Source organism: Anser cygnoides, chromosome Z (genome assembly GCF_040182565.1).
Source record: "Anser cygnoides isolate HZ-2024a breed goose chromosome Z, Taihu_goose_T2T_genome, whole genome shotgun sequence".
NCBI classification, from domain to species: domain Eukaryota; kingdom Metazoa; phylum Chordata; class Aves; order Anseriformes; family Anatidae; genus Anser; species Anser cygnoides.
The window spans coordinates 72,336,881-72,359,715 of record NC_089912.1 but is presented as its reverse complement, the minus strand read 5'-3'; the positions used below and the strand labels follow the sequence as shown (position 1 = coordinate 72,359,715).

General features: G+C 42.6%; 1 protein-coding gene across 2 annotated transcripts in view; it reads left to right on the top strand.

The window, feature by feature from the left end:
* The first annotated feature begins 276 nt into the window (after window positions 1-276).
* The window catches only part of PLPP1 (phospholipid phosphatase 1), a 61,156-nt gene continuing 38,597 nt past the window's right edge, over window positions 277-22,835 (top strand). The window contains exons 1-2 of one of the 2 annotated variants that reach the window (XM_048049399.2): window positions 277-514; window positions 15,242-15,396. In XM_048049399.2, coding sequence (XP_047905356.1) covers window positions 457-514; window positions 15,242-15,396 — 213 coding nt within the window. In that variant the 5' untranslated portion in view covers window positions 277-456. The remainder of the gene's footprint in view (window positions 515-15,241; window positions 15,397-22,835) is intronic. The other variant, XM_048049400.2, reaches the window with a different exon arrangement.

Here is a 22,835-nt window from a genome sequence, read left to right as displayed (position 1 = left end):
GGCGGCGGCGGCCTTCCCCTTCTCTCTCCTTTCCCCTTCCCTTCCCTTCTCCTTCCCGGGATCCCAACCCCGGACCCGTCCCGTGGCGGCGCTGCCCGTCACGCTGAGGGAGGCGGGCTGCCGGCGTCGCCATGCGGGGTGGGGCCTCCCGGCGGCGGGCGGGGGCCGGGCCTCTCCTTCCCTCCCTCTCCCCGTCCGTCCGTCTGCCCGTGCGTGCCGTTCGTCCGTCCCCCTGCCCGCCTCCCTCCCTCCCTCCCTTAAAGCCGGCGCGGCCGTGTCAGTAGCGCAGTGCGGGAGGGAGGTGGCTGCCGGCGGGGGGCGGGCGCCATTTGCTCGGGCGCGGTGAGGCGCTGCTGCCGCCCGCCCGCCTCCGCTGCGCTCCCGCCCCTCGGGCCCGGGCTGTCACCGCGTGAGGAGGAGCCGGAGCCGCCGGTGCTGCCGCGGGGCGCCGCCAGCATGTTTGACAGGACGCGGCTGCCCTTCGTGGCGCTGGACGTGGTCTGCGTGGTGCTGGGTAGGTCGGCGGGCGGGGAGCCGCGGGGAGACCCGGGCCTGGCCGCGGAGGAGGGGGGCGAGGGCTCGCCGTGCCCCCCTACCCCCCTCCCTGCTGCCTCCCCTCACGGCTCCGCGCCCCCCGCATGCACGGCCCCCGGAGCGGGGCTGCCCTTACAGCCCGCCTCCCCCTGCCTGCCTCTCGCCTCTGCCTGCGGTCGCTTCGCCTCCTCGCTCTTCCTCCTCCTCCTCCTCACTCCTCCTCCTCACTTCACCGCCACCCGCGGTCCCCGCTGCCCGGCGGGGAGGGGGCTGCAGCCCCTCAGAGAGACCCCGCTGCCCTCTCCCCGGCTGCTAGGCTAGGTGCTGTGCCCGGGGGACCCCTCATCCTGCCAGGTGTCACGGCGGGTGCTGCAGCACCCGGGCTGTGCCTCTCCCTGCCTCTGGGCTGCAGGTGCTCCCCAGCGAGCCGCAGGGCCCCTCGCACCCGCCTCGTCCCGCCTGGAGGCTGTGCCCCACACGGGTGGTGCTCCCCTCAAGCAGCCCGAGGGACAGCACCTGGCTCACGGCTCTCTTTTCTTGTCATCCTTTTTCCATCAGTCCTTCCTAAAACTACAGCCCGTAGCGTGAGCTGTCAGCGTTCCCTTCTGTGCAGTGGCACGGTGTAGGAGTCACGGGGGTAGTTACTGATCAGGCAAGGGGCAGCTTGGCTTTGGGAAGCCAAAACTGCTCTGGACCTCCAAGCGCTGAGAGCCAGGGAAGCATCTTCGGTATCTGTCAGTGTACAGCTTGGGGACTTAGGGAGTGTTACGTGGTCTTGGTTTTTGGCAGCTTTCTTCTTAGTCAAACAAGTGCAGAGGTTCATTGATAAACCTGGGCATGTTCTTGTCATGTCGTGGGCCAGACCTGTTTGAACACCACCCACCAAACATGACATTTGTCTTGGTTGGAGGCATCTCTACTGTCAACATAAACATCTGGGCAGTGTTCTAGCTTGCTTAGGTAGGCTGGTGATAGGTTCTGGATGCTCAAATAGCAGTGCTGCATACCTGCAACTAAGTGGCATTCAGTAACAAAACCCATGGTTGACAGACTTTTTTTTTTCCCTCGTGTTGCTTGCTTCGTACTGGTAGGGGAAACATTGCAGCCAGTGCGTCATACGAAGCATCTTGACACCTGCAATGCACTGAGTTACAGGCTTCAATGGAACTTGAGTTGAGACAAAATACAGAAACATAGGAATGGGCTAGATATTACAAACAGGACCAAATTCTCATCTCTTCATCTTCTCCCTGGCTCCCACAGGATTGAGACAGGACCTTAGAAGAACATAGAATTTAAGCCTGTGTGTCTAGAGGGGGAATCTGTTTTAAATTTCTTGATAGAAGAAAAACAGTTCCTGCTGATTTGGATTTTTATCTTAACTTGGCCTCCCCCCTACGCTTGCACTTTGATATCTGTTCAAGTGACCTAGGTAACTGCTCAGATAAAGTATCTTGCAGCTAACCTGATATCTAATATCTCTGCTAGAGAGGCCATGAAACCTCTCAGGTAAAACTTCTTTAACTGTGTCGTACTGAAAGTTTAAGGCTCTGTAGACCAGCTTTGGTTAAGGACCAAAGTCTCAGTCTTGGTGTGATTGCCCTTTCTGCTGTGAAAAGGACTACCAGGTATGATGCTTGTGATCCCTGAGGTAATTCTTGATGCAGAGCAGTTTGGCTTGCTTTTTTTTGTCTTCTCTTCCCTCTCCTGATCCTGCTTCCTCCATAGTAAGTGAAGATGGCAAAAAATGCCCCACACAATAAATTCTATTTTCTCAGCAGAATTGGACAGAAAAAATTAAGGGTACTTAGTATCACCTGGTGATACTTCAAGTTTTGGCGACTTGACTTGTAATCTCCCTGCTGTGAAAGTGGATGGCTCTGAATACGCATGTCTGTGTGACTTTTGCTTGTTCCTCAAACCATTCTTTGTGCAGGTTCAACTCTGCCAACCTCTCGGAGTTTTCTGAAAGGGGAGGAGGAGAGAAAGAGCTTTCTTGTGAGATGGTGTGTGTGTGAGACTTTAAATGCCTTTATTGAAAGGTCTAGCAAGTGCTGAAGAGGGTACAGAGGAAAGAGACAGAATCACTAAGTTCAGATCACAAAAGAGGAGGTTGGACCAATGTCTCCTGGTTAACATGGTGTCACGCTATTAGACTTGGGTTTCAGGCAGTTAAACTGATCTAGAGTTACTCTTACCTGGCTTTCAAAGAAACTCCCTCCCTGTCCACCTTTGTAACTGGTAAGGGAGAGATAATTCTGGGAAAGCAGTCTTCTGTGCCCTAAGAAAAGAAACATGCTCTTTCTCTTATCAGAATGATAATTCCTTCCTACTAAGCATCAGAACGCCAGATAACGTTAGGAAAAACAAACGCACAAGCTGCAGATTTCTGCGGTGCCTGTCACTAGGAGCAGAGCAGCGAGGCTGTGCCTGCATGCTGCAGTGCCAGTGGGTGGGTGCTGCATGGCTGCGCTCAGGTCTGCAGCACCACGGGCAAAAGCTCCTGTCTGCGTGGTCCAGGCATCGGCCAACAACTTCTCCCTTCAGTGGAAAGCATGAGTGGCCTGGGCTGCAGGGTTTCTTTCTTCTGCATCCTTATGTTGTAACTGGTCCCTCCTTACTTTACTGATGGAGAGACACCTCTTACAGTGTGGCTCAGATGTCTGGGACTGTTGTTGCATTTAAACAAAAGCAAAAATGGCTTTGTATCGATACCAAGACTTGGATTACTTCTTATTGTTGATATAGCTTTAATTTGCCGTGCAGGAAAACAACAGCTTATAAGAATAACTTAATAGGCTTTGTCTGACGTCCTCATTAGGCACTATACATGTACACCCTGCTGTTCCTGCACGTCTATTGTTTGGCTGCAGATCAGGCTCCTTCAGTAAGGCAAGTAAAAGAACAAAGCCGGGAAACACCTGGTTACATCCTAGAATGAGTGAAAGAACTAAATACACCTACCTTTGGACCAAATTCTCATTAAGACTAGGTCAGGGTGCACTTAGAAAAAAAAAAAATATTAGTGTTTTTTTTAACTTTTCTGAATTAAGTACTGCAGAGATGACTAGAGAAGGAAAACAGTTTCTGTGAAGCAAGACCCTAGACAACTTGGTTCTGGTCAGTGCTTGTTGCAGTTCATGTCTAACTTGAATGCAAGGATGAGGTAAAACAGAACTTAGTATTTTCCCTGCCTTGTCAGTGATAGTACAGATACAGATATTGTTTGTAAGGAGTGTGTTTGTCAGTGTGATTGCTTGGCATAATGTTAGAATATGTGCATCCTAAAATTAAAAATGTTGATCTTCTTTTTTTGTGTATAAAAAAACTTAGCCATCTGCTCTTCTGCAATAGGTTGGAACGTAGTACGGCGTTACCTGGGTCGCTATGCTTTACAGCAGTTTTAAATTTATTTGGTGTATATGTAGGGATTTATTTTCCTCTCTTTCCCTCTCTGTCTCTTACGCAGCGCTGGTTTCAGGATGCCAACCCAAAGCTTACTGCCTGCCCAGCCATTCTTTTTGCAGTGGGACTGTCTGCTCCTTGGGTGGTTGATCTCCCTGAACTGCACACGGTAACAGTGCAGACAGAGAAGGGGATCAGGAGGCTACTGGCAGTGTGGGTGGTGGCAGTCCTGACACAAAGGTAGGTTTGTGACATACGTAATTCCCTTCAGTAAGGGAAGGGGAAGCTGTAGTCTTCCAAACAGAATAATGTGAGAACTTAAACCAAGTACTAATTGCTTACATAACTATCTTGTTAAAAACACTGAATATTTAGACTACAGGAATGTGTTGTGGTACAGGGCAGTGTGCTCAATAGCAGACACTTGTAAAAGCAAATTCGCTTGTCCTACACAGTTTGTGTTGTGGGGGAGTGAGACGACCAGGCCGCTTCGTGCACCCCATACAATGTTTTTGGTTTAGGTGCTGTTATTCCCATCTGACAGAGTTTGGTCTCGCTGTCAGTGAAGGCAGCAGCCTTACGTGATGGTAATGGATTGCCATTCGGCGAGGGAAGGCCTGCTTCTGTGTGGGTTAGCACTTCCTGATTGCCCTCATTCAAGTAAGACCTCCTCCCCTCTTACTTCTGACTCACGGATACTTGTGTCACCATCCTTATTTTCCACATCCTGTGGATGCTTAATCTCTTTTCTCTGGTGCATGAGTTCATGGTTAAGCTGTAGCAGGTTCATGTCAAAGTGACTTGCCTTCAGATGACCCTGTCCACCAGGGACCACAAGGTGGTACTCACTAGGTTGGCTCTAGGTTCCCCTAAAACTTTTGTCACCTCAAACCCAGAAGGTCTTCCCTCTCATGCTGCTTTCTTGAACACGTGGGAGTGAATATTCCAGTTGTGACACTGTTCCCTTGTCCCCTCCCTGGAGCCCCAGGTTAGACTAGCTAATGAACGCCTCAAAGCCAGCAATCGGGTTCTTGCTTTGCCTGGTGTTGCTCTTAAGTGTATCTTGTCCTCTGGCTAACCTCTGTTCTCAAAAAGTTCTTGCACTTGCCTTTTAGAGCTCTGTGTAAATCCTGGTTCACCTTCCAGTATCTTCCCATGAACCAGATCGTGAACTCGGCACTACACTCCTTGTTCTTGGCAGAACAGAGGAAGATGCTTCTCAGCAGTGAGGCTCCTTACCAAATGCTTGAGTCCTGTTTTTTAAATATTAAATAGACAGAAGGGCTCTTGCAGCGTGCTGGTGCCTTCCGTTTAAGGGATGGGGAGGGAAGATGCATTTCCTGTAGAAAATGAAATTTCTATAGCTTAATGACATTTAGCTCATCCCTCTTACCTGAAGAGGTCCTGCCTCATCTTGTAGCTGCTCTGGTGCTAGCCAGAAAAGTGTGGCTGTGATCTTTGTCAGGGATTCATTGGTATGGGCTTCACCGCTGCTGTGCCTGCTCTTGGGTGGGAGGTCTTCTCCTTATCCCATATTCCCCCCAGAGGAAGCCCCTCCTTCCTGGGGCCTTATTACGTAGAACAGGTCTCTTACTGTAGCTGTGAGATGTTAGCTTGCCATCCCTGGTATAGAAGAAAGGCCGTAGCTTTTTGCTACATGGTCCCTTTCCTAGGGAAGGAGGAAGCAGCAGCAGCAGTTCTGGTTCTGAACAGGAGCTTTGCCCTCAGTGTAGAAGCGATTATATACCAAGTTTCAGCATCTCAGTTAGCATCTACCTTTCTGTTCAAATAAGATGGAATTTCTTCCTCAAGTTAGTCTTAATGCATTTTTATCCCTTTGTAATTTGGTTCTCTTGTTGCCGATTACTGTTATAGTAAGCCCACAGTTGAGTCTTGGATGACTGAGTCACTAAAGCTTAACTGTAGGTGAAGCATTTCCTGCAACTGTAGTACTTAGGATAACTTAAGAGTATGTGTTTCTAACTGTATCTACCTTATTTTCAGGTGTCCAAGGGGTAATGGATTCAGCTTACCACAGGCTGAAAGGGCTATTTCGGCAGCTAGAGGGTGAGAGAATAGCTTCAGTCAGGAACTGTTCCCATTAAACAGCCAAAATTGACTTCTCAAGTCAGCTTCTCCCATGTGTGTTTGTAACACTTCCCTGAGTCAGTGAAAGTCTTCAGTTTTGTTTCATTAGGTGAGTCTTTACTGCAGTGCTGGTGTCCAGTTAAAATATTCCTGCCCAGTGTGGTGGCTGGCTCTGGGGCTAATGAGATCCTGGGAATGGAAGTACGATTATTAATTCTGCTTGTACACTTGCTTCCTATCTTTTCTTTAATCCTAGGACTCCAGTGATCAGCCCTGGAAAATGAAATCTGACCATTAATATGTAGATGCTAAGACCACAGATCAAATAGTGGTGATTCTTGCGAGAACTGGCAAGCTACCCCTGCTCTATTACATGAGCATAGGAAGACTTTCTACACCAACATTATTCATCATACTTGCATATTGAGAAATTCTCAAATTCTTGAGAACTTTGCATTCCCCTGAATCAGTACAAAACAATTGCTCTGATAGCTGTGAAGTATATTGGGCATAATTTCTTTTTTTAAAATTCTATTTAGATCTAACTTAATACAGAGGTTATGTTCTCAAAGTGGCTACACACTACAGACTTTAGTGTACTGTGAAAAAACAATGCCCCAATACCAAAAATACTCCTTGTAAGCACAGTGGCATGCAGCTGTGCGTGTGTGAGATGTCCTGGTAGATGACAAGGTATGCAATTTTATGGGTGTTCTGAGTTCCTCTGTAGCGCTGCCATTGTAGGACTTCGTTAAAGCATGTTTGAATATTGCTGTGCTCTTAGGCCTCAGTGGGAAAAGAGCATTTACACTTTGAACAAATAATTTCCTATTTTTCAGGGACTGACCATTATTTCAGATCAGGGTGTGTAACTGCATGTGAAGTCATCTGAAAGTCCTGTGGGAGTGAACGGAAAAATAATTGTCTTGCTATTTCAATGTTTATAACTTCTGGACTATAAAAGAACACTGGTCTTATAGTTGACACCAACTTCGGGTCATTTAATTAAAAAAAAAATAAAAAATCGCTTACCTGTGTTGCCAAAGTTAATGGCTTGGTTTCTTTTGCTATACTGTGCTCCACATCTGTAAGTGCAGTGCTTTAGGTAGAACGTTTGTAGGAAGTCTCTGTCTTAGGAGGTGTGTACTTGGTCTGCATGTATGGGCTTCTAAATTCTTCATACAACATGGTCAAAGCCTTTTACAGGGCACACAGTACAAGCGGTGATAAATATTTAACTTCTAAACAGGGAGGGTTTTAGTGGGAGAATCTCCTCTCTCTTGCTCGGGCTGCAGCCAGCTTGCTTTGAGCATTGCAATGCAAGCTGCTACCGACACTTCCCTTCCCATCCTTTCTCCCCTCTGCCCCTAATCTCTTACTTTTTGCGGTTAGTCCATGGTCTTAAACCTCTCTTGGGTGTCAGGAGTAAGAGCAAGTGGCCTCTGCCCTGCTGGGTGAGCTGCTGCTGAATTCCCAGTGGTTGTCTAGGGGCTTGTTTGGCTTGGATCTCCTCCACCCACTGACCGGACGCAGAGCAGAGGGCACACGGCCTTAGGTTCTGACCTGCAGCGGGCTCTCTTGCACCATGTGGTTTTCTTGGTGCAAGAAATAGGACAGGGTTGAGATGAGACAGTAATATATCCTCGCACTTACTTTGTGTTTGTACTTCCCAAGATGCTCACAGGAGAGACAGCTGTGGGTTTTTGGACTCCAGCAGGTGCTTCTAAAAGTTCATTTAAGCTGATTGTGTCACCTTGTTATAATGAGGTTGAAATGCAGAAGTGAGGGAACGCACTTCACTTGTCCATCTGATTCTTTTTTGAACAAGTGTTGTGACTTGTTCTAACAGGTCGATAACGTAGATAACTGAACTAGTGTTCCCATGTAGTGATTCTGCTGCTGAATGCAGAAAAACTATAGAATCAGGTGTAGTTTACTACTAATAAGTGAGTGGACTAGAAATTATTCAGTGTTTAGGCTGGCCCAGCTCAGAGGAAAGTTTCCTTTGCCTTCTGTCCCTACCAGCCTTGCCTGTTCGTAACCAAAAGCATAAGGTATGGGGAGGGAATCATTTGGTGAAACTGCTGTTAGCTGGCCCAGGCTGCTCACCTGGCTTTTATGCAAGCAAACCCGTAGGTCAGAAGGTCTCAAAATGCAGGTAATCTATAGCTGCAGGTTTATTTGTGAGATTCAAATGTAGTCTGGTCTGTGAAACGTGTCTCCCTTGTTTGCTGAAGCCTAGTACAGCAGCTTCAGGCACTATCAGAGCAATCAGTGTGCTGGTATTTTGCATTCCTTGGGGTAGTGAAGTAAGAAAGTCTGCTGGGAAGGTTCACGACGGCTTTGACTAGGAGTTGAGTTGTAGGGTACTCCCTCATCTCAGCTACTGAAAATAATATTGGCCTTCCATTTGTCCATCCCTCAAAAGTGTCAAAAATCTAAACACTTCTTAAAGTCGTTGTCTTCCTTTTTTTCTTTTTTTTGTAGTTTTCCCTACACCCATAGCCTCCTACCTAAGAGCCATTGACTATTTCTTTCTCTTCACTGCACATGGAAGAAACTCTTCAGCATTACTGCTTTCCTGCAAAGAACATTTTGTTTTTACAGATTCTCCAAAATTCACTACAGCAGCATGATATTGACCTGTCTCAGTTCCTTTAAATCTCTCACACACCTCGTTAGCCCCAGATTATGCATTCTGAAATGAGCAGGAAAGTAAACATGTTTGTCCTGGCTGAAAATAAAAAGCAAAAATACATGAGTAAGAGCAGGAAAAATCGCAGTTCTCCCTCACCCTGAGTAGAAGTTAGCAGCCAGGTTACTAGGTGAGGTTCAGCTCAGAATGACAACATCTATATGGACGCAGGGTTATTTCACAATATCATCTCTTAAATAAGAATGTATGGAATGAAAACTGCTTTTTTTTTAATGAGTGGCCAATTACCAGTCTGTTATGAGGCTGGCATTTGGTATATTCTGTATAGATTTTTCCAGTACAGCCTTAGTTCCTGTTTGACACCTTCCTTCTTCTCCCAGTTTAGCTGTAAATTGGGGGTTTCTTTTCAAAGGCCAAAGTTTACTTTGTGTCAGAACATCATCTGCAGAATCTAATGATCCTCTTCTTCAGGGTAAATGTAGAGAAATACAAACATCAGTCTCACTTTAGTCCAGTACAGTTTCTCTTAACTAGCACTTTAAAGCTGAGAATAGCATGATGAAATACTTTGGTTAATAATCAAACTAGAATATTCTCATTTTCCATAGCTACTTGAAGGTTAACTACCTTTCCCCCAGCTGCTAGGATATAGTCATTGGCTTAAATGAGAAGAACTTTCTGATCGAAGGCTAGGTGGGGGTCTTGTGTGTCACGGAGAACTTGAATCAACAGCTCACAGAAGCTTTTCATGTGGCGCTAAGTCTAAAATGAAGATTGTCACCTCCAAAGATAAGGAGGTCATTGGGTTAATTAAAAGATGTTTACAAAAAGTAGTTAATTACTTTCAACTGCTTAAAACTGGGGAGGGGAACGTCCTATAGCTAGGGATGCTATTTAATGAGGCATTTAAATTGATCTGAGACTATGGCCAGTCTTTCCTTCTTCCATACCCTTGGCTACTTGTTCCTGTTCTACACTTTCTACTAGCTTTTAAGTCATGCACTCAGAAAGACGAGCAAGATGTCCAGGAAAAAAAAAATCTGTGTTCTGTGAGTTTTCTCTTTTTTTTTTTGGAAGGCAGGTTAATGTCAAAAGCTATTATGACCATTATGAGGACAGGGTAACAGTATATGGGCAGAGGTGGGAGGACGGGAGGTCAGTCTAAGCTGTCTTCAGTTGCTCTTAAAAACATGGCCAGAAACTTAAGGAGTTTTGGTAGCACTACACCTGATTCCCAAGTAGATAGTATGGTATATAATGGTCTGTAATAATATAATACATAGTATATAATAAGCAAAAGTAAGAAATAGTTTTAATATGAATGACTGCTCTAAAACTGTGTCCATAGACTTAATTAGGAAAAGGTTCTTGGAGTGTAAGTAGAATGCAGAGGCAGTGTTTTTCTGACTCTGAAGCTACCTCCTGTCACACAATATTCTCTGCTGGTCTTACATATTATGGCAACTGTCAGCTGTAAGAGAGGCTAGCTCAGCTATAAATGCTAGGATATTTTTCATCTGTTTATCTAAAGATACCTGAACACGAGTCAGCAAGGTGCCCTTGCTGCTAAGAAAGCTAATCGTTTTCTTGGCTGCATTAGGCGAGGCATTGCCAGCAGGTCAAGGCTCTTCCCAGGAGTGTTCAGTGGTGGGATGAGAAGCAGTGGGCACAACCTGGCACACAGGAGGCTCCATCCGAGCACCAGGAGCCCTTCTGTGCTGTGCGGGTGAGGGAGCCCTGGCACAGGCTGCCCAGACAGGCTGTGGGGTCTCCTCCTTGGAGATCTCCAAAAACGCCAGGACGTGGTCCTGGGCAGGCTGCTCTGGGCGTCCCTGCGTGGGCAGGGGTTGGGCCAGATGGACCCAGAGGTCCCTGCCAGCCTCAGCCCTTCTGGGATGCGGTGATGAAGGTATCCTGTGTAGCTTGCTGGCAAATCCAAAGGGACCCCTGTGTGTCATGCTGTGCTTTTAAGCTTAGGTACTTCGCTCTAAAATTACAAGTGTGGTAGATAGCACACATCTGAATAATAATGCAGCAGTACATACCATGAAAATACCATAGTTTATCATTCTACTTCTTTTTGTAGGATAGATAGTGGAACTTCAGTTACTTCTGTTTGTGTCTGTTTAAATCCTTCTTAATAAAACACATATAATATAAAAACACTTCTCTACATCAAACATTTTTTTTTTTCCAGAAAAGGACTCCACCTTCCCCTTTCCATGTTTTCTTCCTGACATTCATTTTCTGTGGGTGGAAAACTAATCTAACAGTAACTTCCTCTCTGGTCTCCCACCCTGTACTTCCCTTTCTTCCTTCCTTATAGGATTTTGTGTCATACCATGTTGTCCAGCCAGATACGGATAAATAAGAGTTCACTGATGGCTATTGATACTGCTGTGAATTATCTAGGTTCACAATGGAAACTAGGCTATAACCGGCCTGAGCCTACAGGCTGGAGTTAAACTTTCTTGTGGTTTCAGAGTAGCCCAATGTAACGTGTGTTGCTAGCTCAGCTTTGTGTTGCCCTGTTCTTAATAGCTCCAGCCAAAAACTTAAAGCCATTTCTTCCCCCATCCCCTGCTCGGTCATTCCAATACCTGAGTTTTGCTTCTTTCAAACTCCATCCTGTGCTCTTTTCTTCTCTGGTCTATGTCTTTGAGATCTTTTTGCCATCAGGTAAAGGCTTCAAATCTCTACAGTCCTTTTTCCTGTTCATCTTTGCTGCTACTTCTGTAGCTTTTGGGGGGTTAGCTGCAGTGTGCGTTTTGGAACCAGTGAGCAATTCAGAGCTGCCTCCTGTTTCTTGCCAGTAGCTCGCAGGGCAACCTCTGGAGTCTGTCAGTGACAAGCGGTTGACCAGATCAACTAAGCAAAGCAGCAGAAAAGAGAAACTCCAGTTCTGAGCCTGAAGCATGGGGAGCTTTGAGAAGTAATCCTTTTCATCTGAAGGCTGTATTTTAGGGGAGGTAGGTAATAACCGAGCCATCGGGATCCCTTAAGGAAGGTGCAGGTTGCCTGGATCAGAAGAGCACCCTCAGAGGTTGCTGCTGCTGGCTAGGTAGAGAGGAAGAGAAACCTTGTGAAGAGAGCAAGGCATGAGGGTTGGTCTACGATGCTACCTTTTAGCCTTCTAATTGCTCATTAGATCTTGGTGATCCTTTCCTCCAGGTGGTAACAGATAATGGATCCGCACATACGCGCATTCCTCAAAGTTCAGCGTACAGTCAGCTTGCATAAAGGTCATGGGGCGGCTTGGCACCTGTGATGGTAACACTGGTCTGTTACGTACACTCGTGTTTGTTTCTGTTGTGGAAACTTCAGGGCTCTCTGTCTATGTGTACCAAGTGGTGTCTTCCCGCCCTTTAGAATGAGCAATGGGAAAAATGCTGCTATTTCTTTGGCGTAGGTTAACTTTCAGCTAAGCTCTGCTTCCCGAAGTCGGCCGCTCTACTGCTGGAAAGCAGGGTATCATTTAGATTGCAGTATCTATTGTAACAGTAACGTAAGAAATGAAAACTGGCAGTTACTGTAGAAAGCCCACCCAGCTTAGAGTTCTTCATGTTCTTTTGGTCTGGACTGCACAAACAAATTTTGCAGTCACCTTCGTGAAACTGTCCCCTTCGTTTGCTGCTCTTCCTCCCCACCCTGCCACTTCCCAGTGTTTCCTGGCTGAAAATAAGAAGTTATTTCTTAATGTCAACTCTAGATGACATAGTTTATGTAGTACTTAAAAACACTTCTAATAATGCAACTGAATCACTTTGATTTAACCAATATGCAAACCTACAAATGTAAGAAGGAATGGTTAAATGTAGGGGAATCAGAAAAATCTGGATGACTTCATTATGCAAAAGTAGTTCTGACAAACTAGTTCTTACAAACAGATTTAACATAAAGAAGGTTATTTAATCGGACAAAAAGTTGAATTTTGAGTTCCTTTCCTTGTAGTTTAATGAAAACTGAGCTTCTCTTAGCTCAATAAAAATGAATAACACTGTCAGGAATTCTCCTTAATTGGAAAAAAACTAAACAATAAAAAGCCCTCAAGCTTCTGTCTTAACTAGGTTACAGAGTGAGTAATTCTCTCCTACTGCAATTACACAACAACAACAAAAAGAAACTATTCAAAAGAAAAGTTTGTTTTGCTGGAAGGCTTAAAACACTGCTTGTCAAAATGTTAAGGTTCCTTCCTTTTCATGTACACACATAGCGGTTCTCCTCCGATTCCTAAAGACATCTTTCTTAAAAAAAAAAAAAAAAAAGGCAAACCACCATGACCCAGAACCATAGAACTGTGAGCAATGGTGGTAAGAAACCTGGAATCGATGAGCTAGGAATCCTGCCATGTTTGTAAGTGAGCTCTGCTGGAGGGTCTTTGAGCTTCTGATGAGAGCACTTGGAGAACATATTTCGGCAGCTGGCAAAAAAAGGAAATAGCCTGTCATAGTGAACCTAAACCCAAACACCCAGAAACAAAACCCAAGCAAAAAAAATATTGTAAAAAGCTGACAATATTGGCTTAAAAAAAGGTTGATCAAGAAATGTAATGGACAGAAATTGTGTGGTTAAGGAGGAGTAACTACTTCTTGGTGTTAAGCTGTAGCAGCTTTTCTTGCAAAATGTGTATTTGTGTCTTAAGTAGTCAGCTTCTGATGACCACAAGCTGCTGCTTAAATAGACCATGAGGATGTGACATTTCCACACACGACCTATTTGGTGGTATTTTGGTGCGACCTATTTGAGAAGATAGGACTGCATCAAATAGGACAGTGAGTTGGCAAAACCATTACCTGACTCTGGGTATGGGGTGACAGAGACGAGGACAGGAAACGTGGGCTCTGACTTACATTAGTGGAATCTTGCCATGGCTTTGGAGAGCTGAAAATTGGCTCCAGACTGCCATGCAGCAATCTCCTTTGATCCAATCTGAGTGAACTTTTGAGTTCTTCAGTATGACTTTGTTCGTGTTCAAAGGGCTGAGTCTGCTTGGACTACTTCCTTCTCTTCTGTTATAGCAGAAGAGGGAGAGAGCTCTAGATGCAATTGATTCGAAGGTATAGTGTCATACTTCACCAAAAGGCTGGTGCTTCAAGTTCAAAAAGTGCTTCCATTTGCATTTTTGGGTAGTTACACTTTATGAGATGTTAAGCATCTGCTGAAGTGACTTGCTGCATCAGGGTCTCTGCCTTTCAGGTAAAGTGTAACAGTCCTTAGGATTTCAGATGCTTTGTGGAACAGATTTCTCCGCTCTTGATGGCTTTCCTTCTAATGAAGCATATAGGAGTAAATTTATTTAAAAGCCCTGTAAGAAGTGACTTGCCTGATACTGTTGTCTTAAGAAGGGTCACCAAAATCAAAGCAGACTCTACTGAAGTGTATGTCTTGAAATGTTTTTGTTCTGGGGCTTGTTTATATCACAAGTAGTCTTTTGCTGCTTCAGTAGTTGCACTTCTAATTTACATGTAGGGTGTCTATATACGCATTTGTATTTTCCCCACCATTCACATAACATGCAAAGTTTAGTTTACCTCTTCTATCTTGTTTTAAACAAAAGTTTCTTTTTTTGGTTTGGGCTTTTTACAGTTATCCACTTAATTATCCACAGGTGATCCACTTCTTCAGAGGACCGAAGGAAAGGGGGAAATTAGGAAGTAAAATGGCAAACTTGAGTTTCTTAAGCTGACTGCTCCTGCAAAGACTATTCTCCAGCTAATTCTCACTTTGACAGAAATAAAGTCCAGACAAATGTATCTTTCAGACATCTTGATGGCTTCTTTAGGGTATGACTGCTAGTGTACTGGAAGTGAACTTTGGAGAGGAAATAAGTTAATGTGTTATACGTACAGTGTAAGTTCAGAGAGCTGTCATTTGGACCTGAGTCTCTGTTTTCATGTTAAAACTTTTTGTTATTTGCATGCAGAAGTCTTCTAAAGTGTACCAAATTCATGTAAATGCAACTTGTAAAGTGAAAAACCTCATTGCTGCTAGATGCAGTCCATTCCAAGTGTCCATGTTTCCTGCTGGTGTCTCTGAAGTTCTCTCGCTCTCCTTACCTGCATGGAAAAACACTTGCATGAAATCTTCCCTACTCAAAAGAAAAGTACCTTTTTTGCCCTTGTTTTCTGTAAACACTGACCAGATTAGTGTGTAGAACAAGGCTGGTAATTCAGATATGAGCCAATGTCATGGGGTGGAGAGGGCACAAAAGGGCACAGAAGGCCACTAACTAGCTGGTCATGTGAGTGGCAAATGCTGTTCTTAAGCATAATCTCGGTTCAGTGTGTGTGGCAACTCTGTCTGATGAAAGGACTTAGAGTTCTATGCTTAACTTCTCTATCTGGTGGGGTAACATCAAAGTCTTTCTGAAACAGATATATAAAATTTCTGTAAAAATGGTTTTCTAAGTGTGTATGTTGCATGATAATTTGCTCTGACCTGGGAAACTTGAGTTTTGCATGTTTGCTAGTTTCTTCCATGCATGTTTAATAATGTTTTTTTTTGATTTAACCATATGTATTTCTTTTTTTGTGTTTTTTGTTTTCCTTCCCCCAACAGCTGGCTTACCCCTTGGTGTTCTAAACTTGGCCAAAATAAAACCGTATCAGAGAGGCTTTTTCTGTAATGATGACAGCATCAAGTATCCGTTCCATGACAGTACCATCACATCCACTGTCCTCTACACAGTGGGGTTCACCCTGCCCATTTTCTCTGTAAGTAGCTAATATATAGGGAGCTTTGGTGATGGGAGTAAAATGTATGCCTTCTAGGATTACAGCACTGTGACTGAGCTGAAGCCAGTAGGAGAGGTTATAAAGGCAAAATCCCATATGTATATATAGGCATATACATGTGAAAGCTGCAGTTGGCTACTTTGTTTGCACAGAAAATCTGGAGCTAATTTCTAACTAGCAGTGTCTCTAATCTTATTTGCTTCAGGAACAGAAAAATGGGAGATGAGGATTTGCTGCATTTTAGTCAGCCTAGATTGTTATCTTTGGGGAGAAAAACACTACAGGCTTCCAAAATGCTAAGAAATAAATCTGTCTTCTGTTCAGAATGGGTTACTCTGATAAGTATTTGTGATAAGACTTCCACTTTAGCAGAGTATACAAACCTGTAATTAGCAAGTGTTGGTTCTGTATGTTTTCTACAGAAATAAGTCTAATTTGAACTTGTTTTTTTTGTTGTTTAAAAAGTGTAATGATTCCTTAAACCTTTAAAAATGGGATACAGAGGCTGAAAATCCAGATGCTTGCAGAAAAGAGGCTCTGTTTTCAAGACCACATGATTTTAATAAAGAAGAATTTAACTCTGCGGTAGTTCTTTTAACAATATTTTAAGCCTGATTGTATCCAAATTTTAGTACGGTTTGAGCTGGTTTAGAGAACCAAAATCTAACTATTCAGAATAGTCTATCCTGAAGTTTCATCTTGTCTCTGCACATATTAAACTGATTAGAAGGTAGAAGTAACCATTTAAAACAAGTCACCAGATATCTGTGGAACCTGTACATGTGCTTTTTTACTCAAATTTTGCTTTAAATGTTTGTTTGTTAGAGGTTTGTTATTTCTTTGCAATAAAAGTAAGGTCAACACAACAATTGTTACCATTAGTATTTAGTTCAGTTTTTGAGGAAAATAGTTGTCTGAAGCTTTTCAGTTCAGTGCTTTTATGTACATTTGTAGGATTTGCACAGCAAACTTCTAGTGCCTTGGTGCAGGGAATTAGAATATATAATTGTATCCATAATTTCTGGCCTATGGTTTATGTTTTTTTTTTGGGGGGAAGGGGGAGAATAACTGTCAAAATCTAAAGCATTTGTAGATTTCCAACAACAATACCTGTTATCCAGATCGGTTCTGTTTCAATTTGAACATTTTACAAACCATAAAGTAACACAGGTTTCCCATAACCCAGTGAAGGAAAGGCAGTCATTGTAGTAGATGTATATTACTGCTGTGTGTAGGTAACACAGTACCCTAACTGGTTTTATTAGTCCTGGTTTTAGATTCCCCCACCTTGTTCTTTTAAGTGTTGGTCTACTAATGCAAGAAGTCTTAACTGATGCCTATTAGTTGGCTTGGATTAAGTTTGTGATTCTTACAAGTTCTGTAGCTGATGAGCTCCTTGTAAAACACCTCCTTCTGAGAATGATGGAAGTTGCTGTAGGATAAAAGCAAAATTAAACTCCTCTGCACTGAGTAAAAAAGAATCTGCCTCTGAAACTGCTGGGACCCTATCAAAACAATGGATATTTAAGTTGTAATTGTACTTCACTGCTGAAACTTGGAAGGGGAGGAGAATAGGGTTGTGGAAACAATTCTGGAAATGTCTGTAGGCAGTTCTTCAGCCCCTCCCAAAAGGTGAAAAGTAGCCTTTGTGCTTACTGAAAACTTGAGGTTTAGGGTGAGATATAGAACTAGGGAGCAAAAGATCTAGTTTGATATCAGTTACTGAATTTTAAGTGGATTCCAGCTGAATGCTTTCTAACTTCAATCTTGCTTTTAGTCAGAATGAAAGAAGAAAGTTGATGAGGTTGAGAACAGGAAAATCAGATATCCAGACTGATTTTTGCTCTGAACTGTCTCAATGAAGGCTTGAGACTTGTTTTCAGGACAGCTAAAGCTTTTGGAAGTGGTATGTTTGAATCAATGTCTTCAACAGGGACAAAGCTGGCTTATGAAGGCTTATTGAACAGTAGCTGTGATTATCCCACATCTAGTCAAAATGTTATCCTGAGATAAGACTCTTGTGGAAGGACCAGGTTTTTTAATGAAGGAGTTGATGCTAAAAGTAGGGTCTAGTACTGTGCAAAGAAAAGTTTGCATAGAAGACCTACTTATCAAACTTTTTTCTCATATTAGACTCTTGTTCCTAAGTTGGACTTAACCTCAGCTTTTTCTCTTCACAAGAAAGAAAAACTTGTGGTAAGAAGTTGATGGAAGTAAAGGGAAACATATCTGAAATGTGAAAAATGAATGGTTAATTGAGTAGTAGAGTGGTTATAGCCCTTCCCCTGAGCATTCAACAATGTAGAGGTGTTCCTGATCCAGTTATCTAGTCTTTAGCCCCCAAAGCCTCATGAAATCTAAGCAGAAATGCTTGAAATATTATGAGTATGTTCCTTGCGGCACTAAAAGATTACTTGTATTCAGAGTCCAGTAAGAAATGGCCTCAATATCTTTCTGCATAATAATAATGAAAGGTCTTGTCTGGTTCAGTTGGTAGGATAGGCCTGTAGTGGAACATAAAGTAACTTCAAAGGTGTGTGTGTGGAATCCAACAACCAAAAAATCCCCCACAAAACGTACAATAATGAGTAAGGCATAGATATTCCATTGTTAAGAAGTCTAGAAGTTAAGAAGTTTTACATAAAGGAAACAATGACCAAGTATGTCAATGTCTCTCTTGTGGCAAGATCTAACCATGCCTATTTGCATGTGCTCCCTTCAGTTGGTCTTTTCTGGTGACTTGACCTACAAATCAATTTTCTCTTCTCCCAGTCCTCATTCTTCTTAGACCCACTGCCTACAGGGGCACTCATGCAGCTTTTCTTAAATCCACTGCTTGGGGCTCCTTTCTTTGAGTGAAAGGAATATCACGGGTCTGTGGAACTCAATTTATGCTCCTTGAAGACGTACATTTACATTATGTCATAGAATGGTTTGGATTGGAAGGGACCTTAAAGATCACCTAATTCCGATGCCCTCTGCCACATCACTTTGTCTTTTACTTCATAAAACAGAACAAAGTCTTTGTTTGGTTTGGCAAAGGTTGATGTCTTCAGTATCACAAAGCCTTCCCAAAAGGAACCCACTTAGTTTTGTTTCTTTGACCAATTAGGCTTAATGTTTTCAGAAATATGTCCTTCCACCATATGCATCAGTATCTGGCTGTAAGTTTTCCTTCCTACAAACTAGCACGATACTTTATAGGCCACCTATTGATTTCTTTTCTGACAAAAGAAGTGAAACTTCTTTGCTGTGATTGTGAAAAGGATCCATTTTCCAGTGAAACTTCAATTGAAAGTTCCTATTTGATTAATGATATAAGCACTTACTGGGCTAACTCTTTTTTCTCAAGGGACAAATGTAGTTACAACTGTGGTAAAGACTGATAAAGCAGGGAACTGAAATTAAGCTGTTCTAAGACTTGGATTGGTAGAGATACACGTTTCATTTTTTGCTGCCATGTCATAACTTTTTTATGGCCCACTGCTGATACTTTTGCAACTGATTGAAATTAAATTTCATTTTGACACTGGAGTGCACATTAGCATCCCTTAACCTCATTTTTAGGTCTCTAGTTATTAAAACGAATAGATTTATTATTTATTAAGCAAAAGAGTTTCTCTTCTATGGAAAACCTTTCAAATAGGAAAATGATGTGTTATTCTCGTAGTTTCCATTGCATTGGAAACCTTTTTGGGCAGTGCTGATGAATTTCGTATTCTGGTATTGAGTTCTGCTTGACACTAACTGTTCACCTTCTATACTCCAGATGAGTATTATCTTTGAAACCATGCTTATTCTGAGGAATACTCTGCTTAAAGCCAGCATAATAACCCTGTGTGAAGGGGTAATGTGTAGGGTGATGCACTTTGATTAAAAGATCAGTAATCCTTAGGTGAGATTGGATGCAACACCTGCCACTTCTGAGCCTCTGCACCAGCTTCAGCCCCTTCTGTTGCAAGGCTGCCCTGCAGAGCTCATTTGGAGTTGGATGCAAAAATATCAGAGGAGCACCAACTGCAATTCTGTGCTTGAGTCACTTATACCAGATGCAAATCTTAAATTGTGGCAACTTGCTTATTATGTGTGTAGACTTTGGGTTGTACTTCTTTTCTCAATCCTTCAGATGCAATTATTAATACAGTGTTGAAGGTGCCGTGTAAGAACCAGAGTAAAATAATTGGCAGGCTAATAGTAGACAGAGCTTCAGGCAAGAGTTTTTAAAATTGTAGGTGAAGCTCGGTCACAACTATGAGAAGGCCAAGCTGTCAGTGTGTTTGAGCTGTTCTTCAAGGTTTTAGTTGACAAAACATATGAAAGAGTAAAAAGGAGTGGGGGGAAATGTAGGGAGAGAGAATTATGACTTTTGCTTAAATTACTTTAAATAAAGAGCAGTCTGTCTTCTGTCCTCTGGCTCACCTGATCACACCTTCATTTGCTCTGCCTTAGGCAGTAAATTGCTTACACAGCTTTTTTTCTGGAGAAGATGGAATGACAAAAAGCAGCAGTTGCTCTTGGTGAGCCGAAGATTGATGGTTCTTCCTAGGTGCTCTCATGAACTTTAAAGTTCTTTAAAGAAATGGAAAGTGGAGCTGTTCTAATATTGAAAAAGAGAAGCAAAATTCTAACTATCTGTAAAGAGCTGTGAGATACTGGTACAAGCCTCCACAGAATGCCACTATAAGGAGTAATAACAAAGTCTCAGAAGTTTCAACTAAGTCATTGCAAAATGAATGTTTCCAGGCAGGTTTTCTAGTGTTGTACAAATGAATACTATGAATGTTTTTGCTGATGAATGTAGTAGCAGATCTCTACAGAATATGCAGGGGAAGCATTAACTTCTGACTTCTGTCTTGACTGTCTTGAATTTCTGGTGTAAGAAGACTTAATTTCAAAATACCGTTTATGCTTTTTTCATATGAAGTCTAGGTCTTTCCTAGTTTAAAGCAGTACTAATGAAGTTGGCATTAGCTAATAGGCTGAAAGTGGTGGTGGATTTGCTGTCTACTATTCTCTCAGCTCTTCAACAGAAGTCTTAACTTTGTCTTTCTAGATTATTGCTACCCACTAGTGAAGCACTGAGGTATAAATCTATTTTGTCTGAAATTGTTTCCTGGTGTCAACCACCTCTGTTCTCCTAATCCCATCATTATACCTCTTTTCTTCTGGAATTAAGGAGGTCTGCATCAGTGGTTGATCAATTAATCATTGGAAACGAGACTAGGAGGACGGTGAAGTTCTCAGACAAAAAAACAGCATTTAAAAAGTAAGACAACATAAAAATAAGACAACATAAACCAACCAACCTACAAAACATTCTTTTTTAGATCCATAGGTCACCAAAATATTAGGAATTATTGCAGACAACCTGAGGGGTCAAGACAGGACAGCAATATGGCTACTGAAATACAGTGTAGATGAATGTAAAGTGAAAGTGATGTCCTTCCTGAGGAGAGTAGGAAGGATAACTCTGTGCAATCCTAATGTGATGTTCTCTTTCAACCTGCATGGTAATGGTCAGCTTTTAGCTCTACGAAGAAGTGCTGGTGCCTTTTGGAAAAGACCTGTCTAATGGCTGCTGCTATTGTTGTACAACAGCTATAGGAAACAATTTTCCCCCTCTTGTATGCTGAAATGACAAGCTCCCAGCTCATCTGAGCAGCTTAACCTGCAAGTACATTACTCTGAACTCATTAATGGACAAATCTCCATCTCTCTTGTCCTTAAAGTGGTTTTGCAGGCAAAACTGGATGACCTTGATCTTCTACTGTGTCAGGATTGCCAGCTTTGTCAGCAGTACATCTGCTAGTTATGCCAGAATCATTAATAAATTATACACTGCATAGCGCTAGCTCCATGACTTGATCCCTGAGATTACCCTGCCAGTAACCTTTTCCCAACCTCTTAACATACCTGTTGTCATTTTCCCTTTAGGCAATTTCTTCACCCTGCTGCAGTTGACTTGTAAACTTCTACAAGTACACACCAGGGATGCTTTTTGGTATTTTGGTATTGTCATTTGAGAAGTAGTCAGTAGAGAGCCTTTAAGGACTCTTTGCCATCTCTACTTCTTACTTAAGAGACAAGTCCAATTATTTTTTTTACTTTCATGTAAAACTGAGTCCAACTGATTTTTAGTAATTCCCCTCTTTTATTTGCCAGACTCTGCCCTTTGAAATTGTAGCTTGGTTAGGGGGAAATAGATATTTGTAGAAAAAGCAGGGCCTTTCTTTTAACATAGTGTGGCAGTGTGATTGTGCAAGATGTAGGGTTCACCCCCCCTTGCCCCAGTGATCTGCTGTTGAAATTTTTACTACTTTTCCTTGAGAAATAACTTGTAGACTAAGTGGATAAATCTCATGAAATCTCATGTCTAGGTAGGTTTATCCTACAACAGCTCTAAACTTCTGTTAACATTGGTTATCCAACCTTGACACTAATGATAGTCGTGCCATTATGAAGGCAGTATCACTTAACCTTCAGTCATATCTAGTCCTCCTATATGGGAGTTTTCATACTTAGCTTTTGCATCATGGTAGCAATCTTCCTGTTCCTGTCCTCTGAAATGATGATATCTTTCAGGGTTTAAAAAAAAAAGTCTATCACAAATACAGGGCTAACTAGCTTTGTAGTTATTACAGTAAGAGGCTTTGCCTCGTTCAGCCCTTTTGCCAGTTGTGTTGCTTGTTTTTGTGCGTGTATGAAAGCTGAACTGTGTACTTTCTCCCTGTCTTTGTGTTATCTTGGAGGGAGGTGTACTTAAACTGCAGAAGTACTAAAGATATATGTGTGAAAGGATTTCAATCTAAGTGTCAGGCTTGTTTACATGGGATTTGTTTATTTTTTTTTTAAATCAAACTCAGTCATGTAAAACAGAGCAAAACCTTCAGTTACGGTGCATTTTCTTAATGGTTTTGCTTGCCAGAAACAGGTGGTTGTCTCTCTAGTTTGACTTCTCCTTTGCTCTCTTCTCCTTTAAACCAGTTAATAGTGAAACCAATCAATGTGTGTTTAAAAGAAGCAAGTTAAACCTGCTGTCTGGAGCGTGTTTTGAGGGAGTAGCTATAGACCCTGGAGAGTGCTTTACTGGCTCTTGATGTCTTTTTGGTTACTGATTAGCAACTACCTTGGACTGAGCAAATGGTAAATCGCAAATGTAGTTCTGTTGGCTGAAGGTTTTGGTTTGATAGTATTAGATCAATCTGATAAAACTTCCAGTAAGCTGGCTTTTGGAAATTAAAATTTCTGCCCCAGCTTTTAATGGAACATGTCTCCTTTCAGCATTGAGACATGCTTAGAACAAAAAGATAAGTCTGTTGCAATTGTTTCTTTAATCAGTTACAGTTGGAAGAAACTAGAAAAAATACTTTATGAAACTAACTGTATAAAGTTTTTAACAGTATTATGTTACAAAGCTT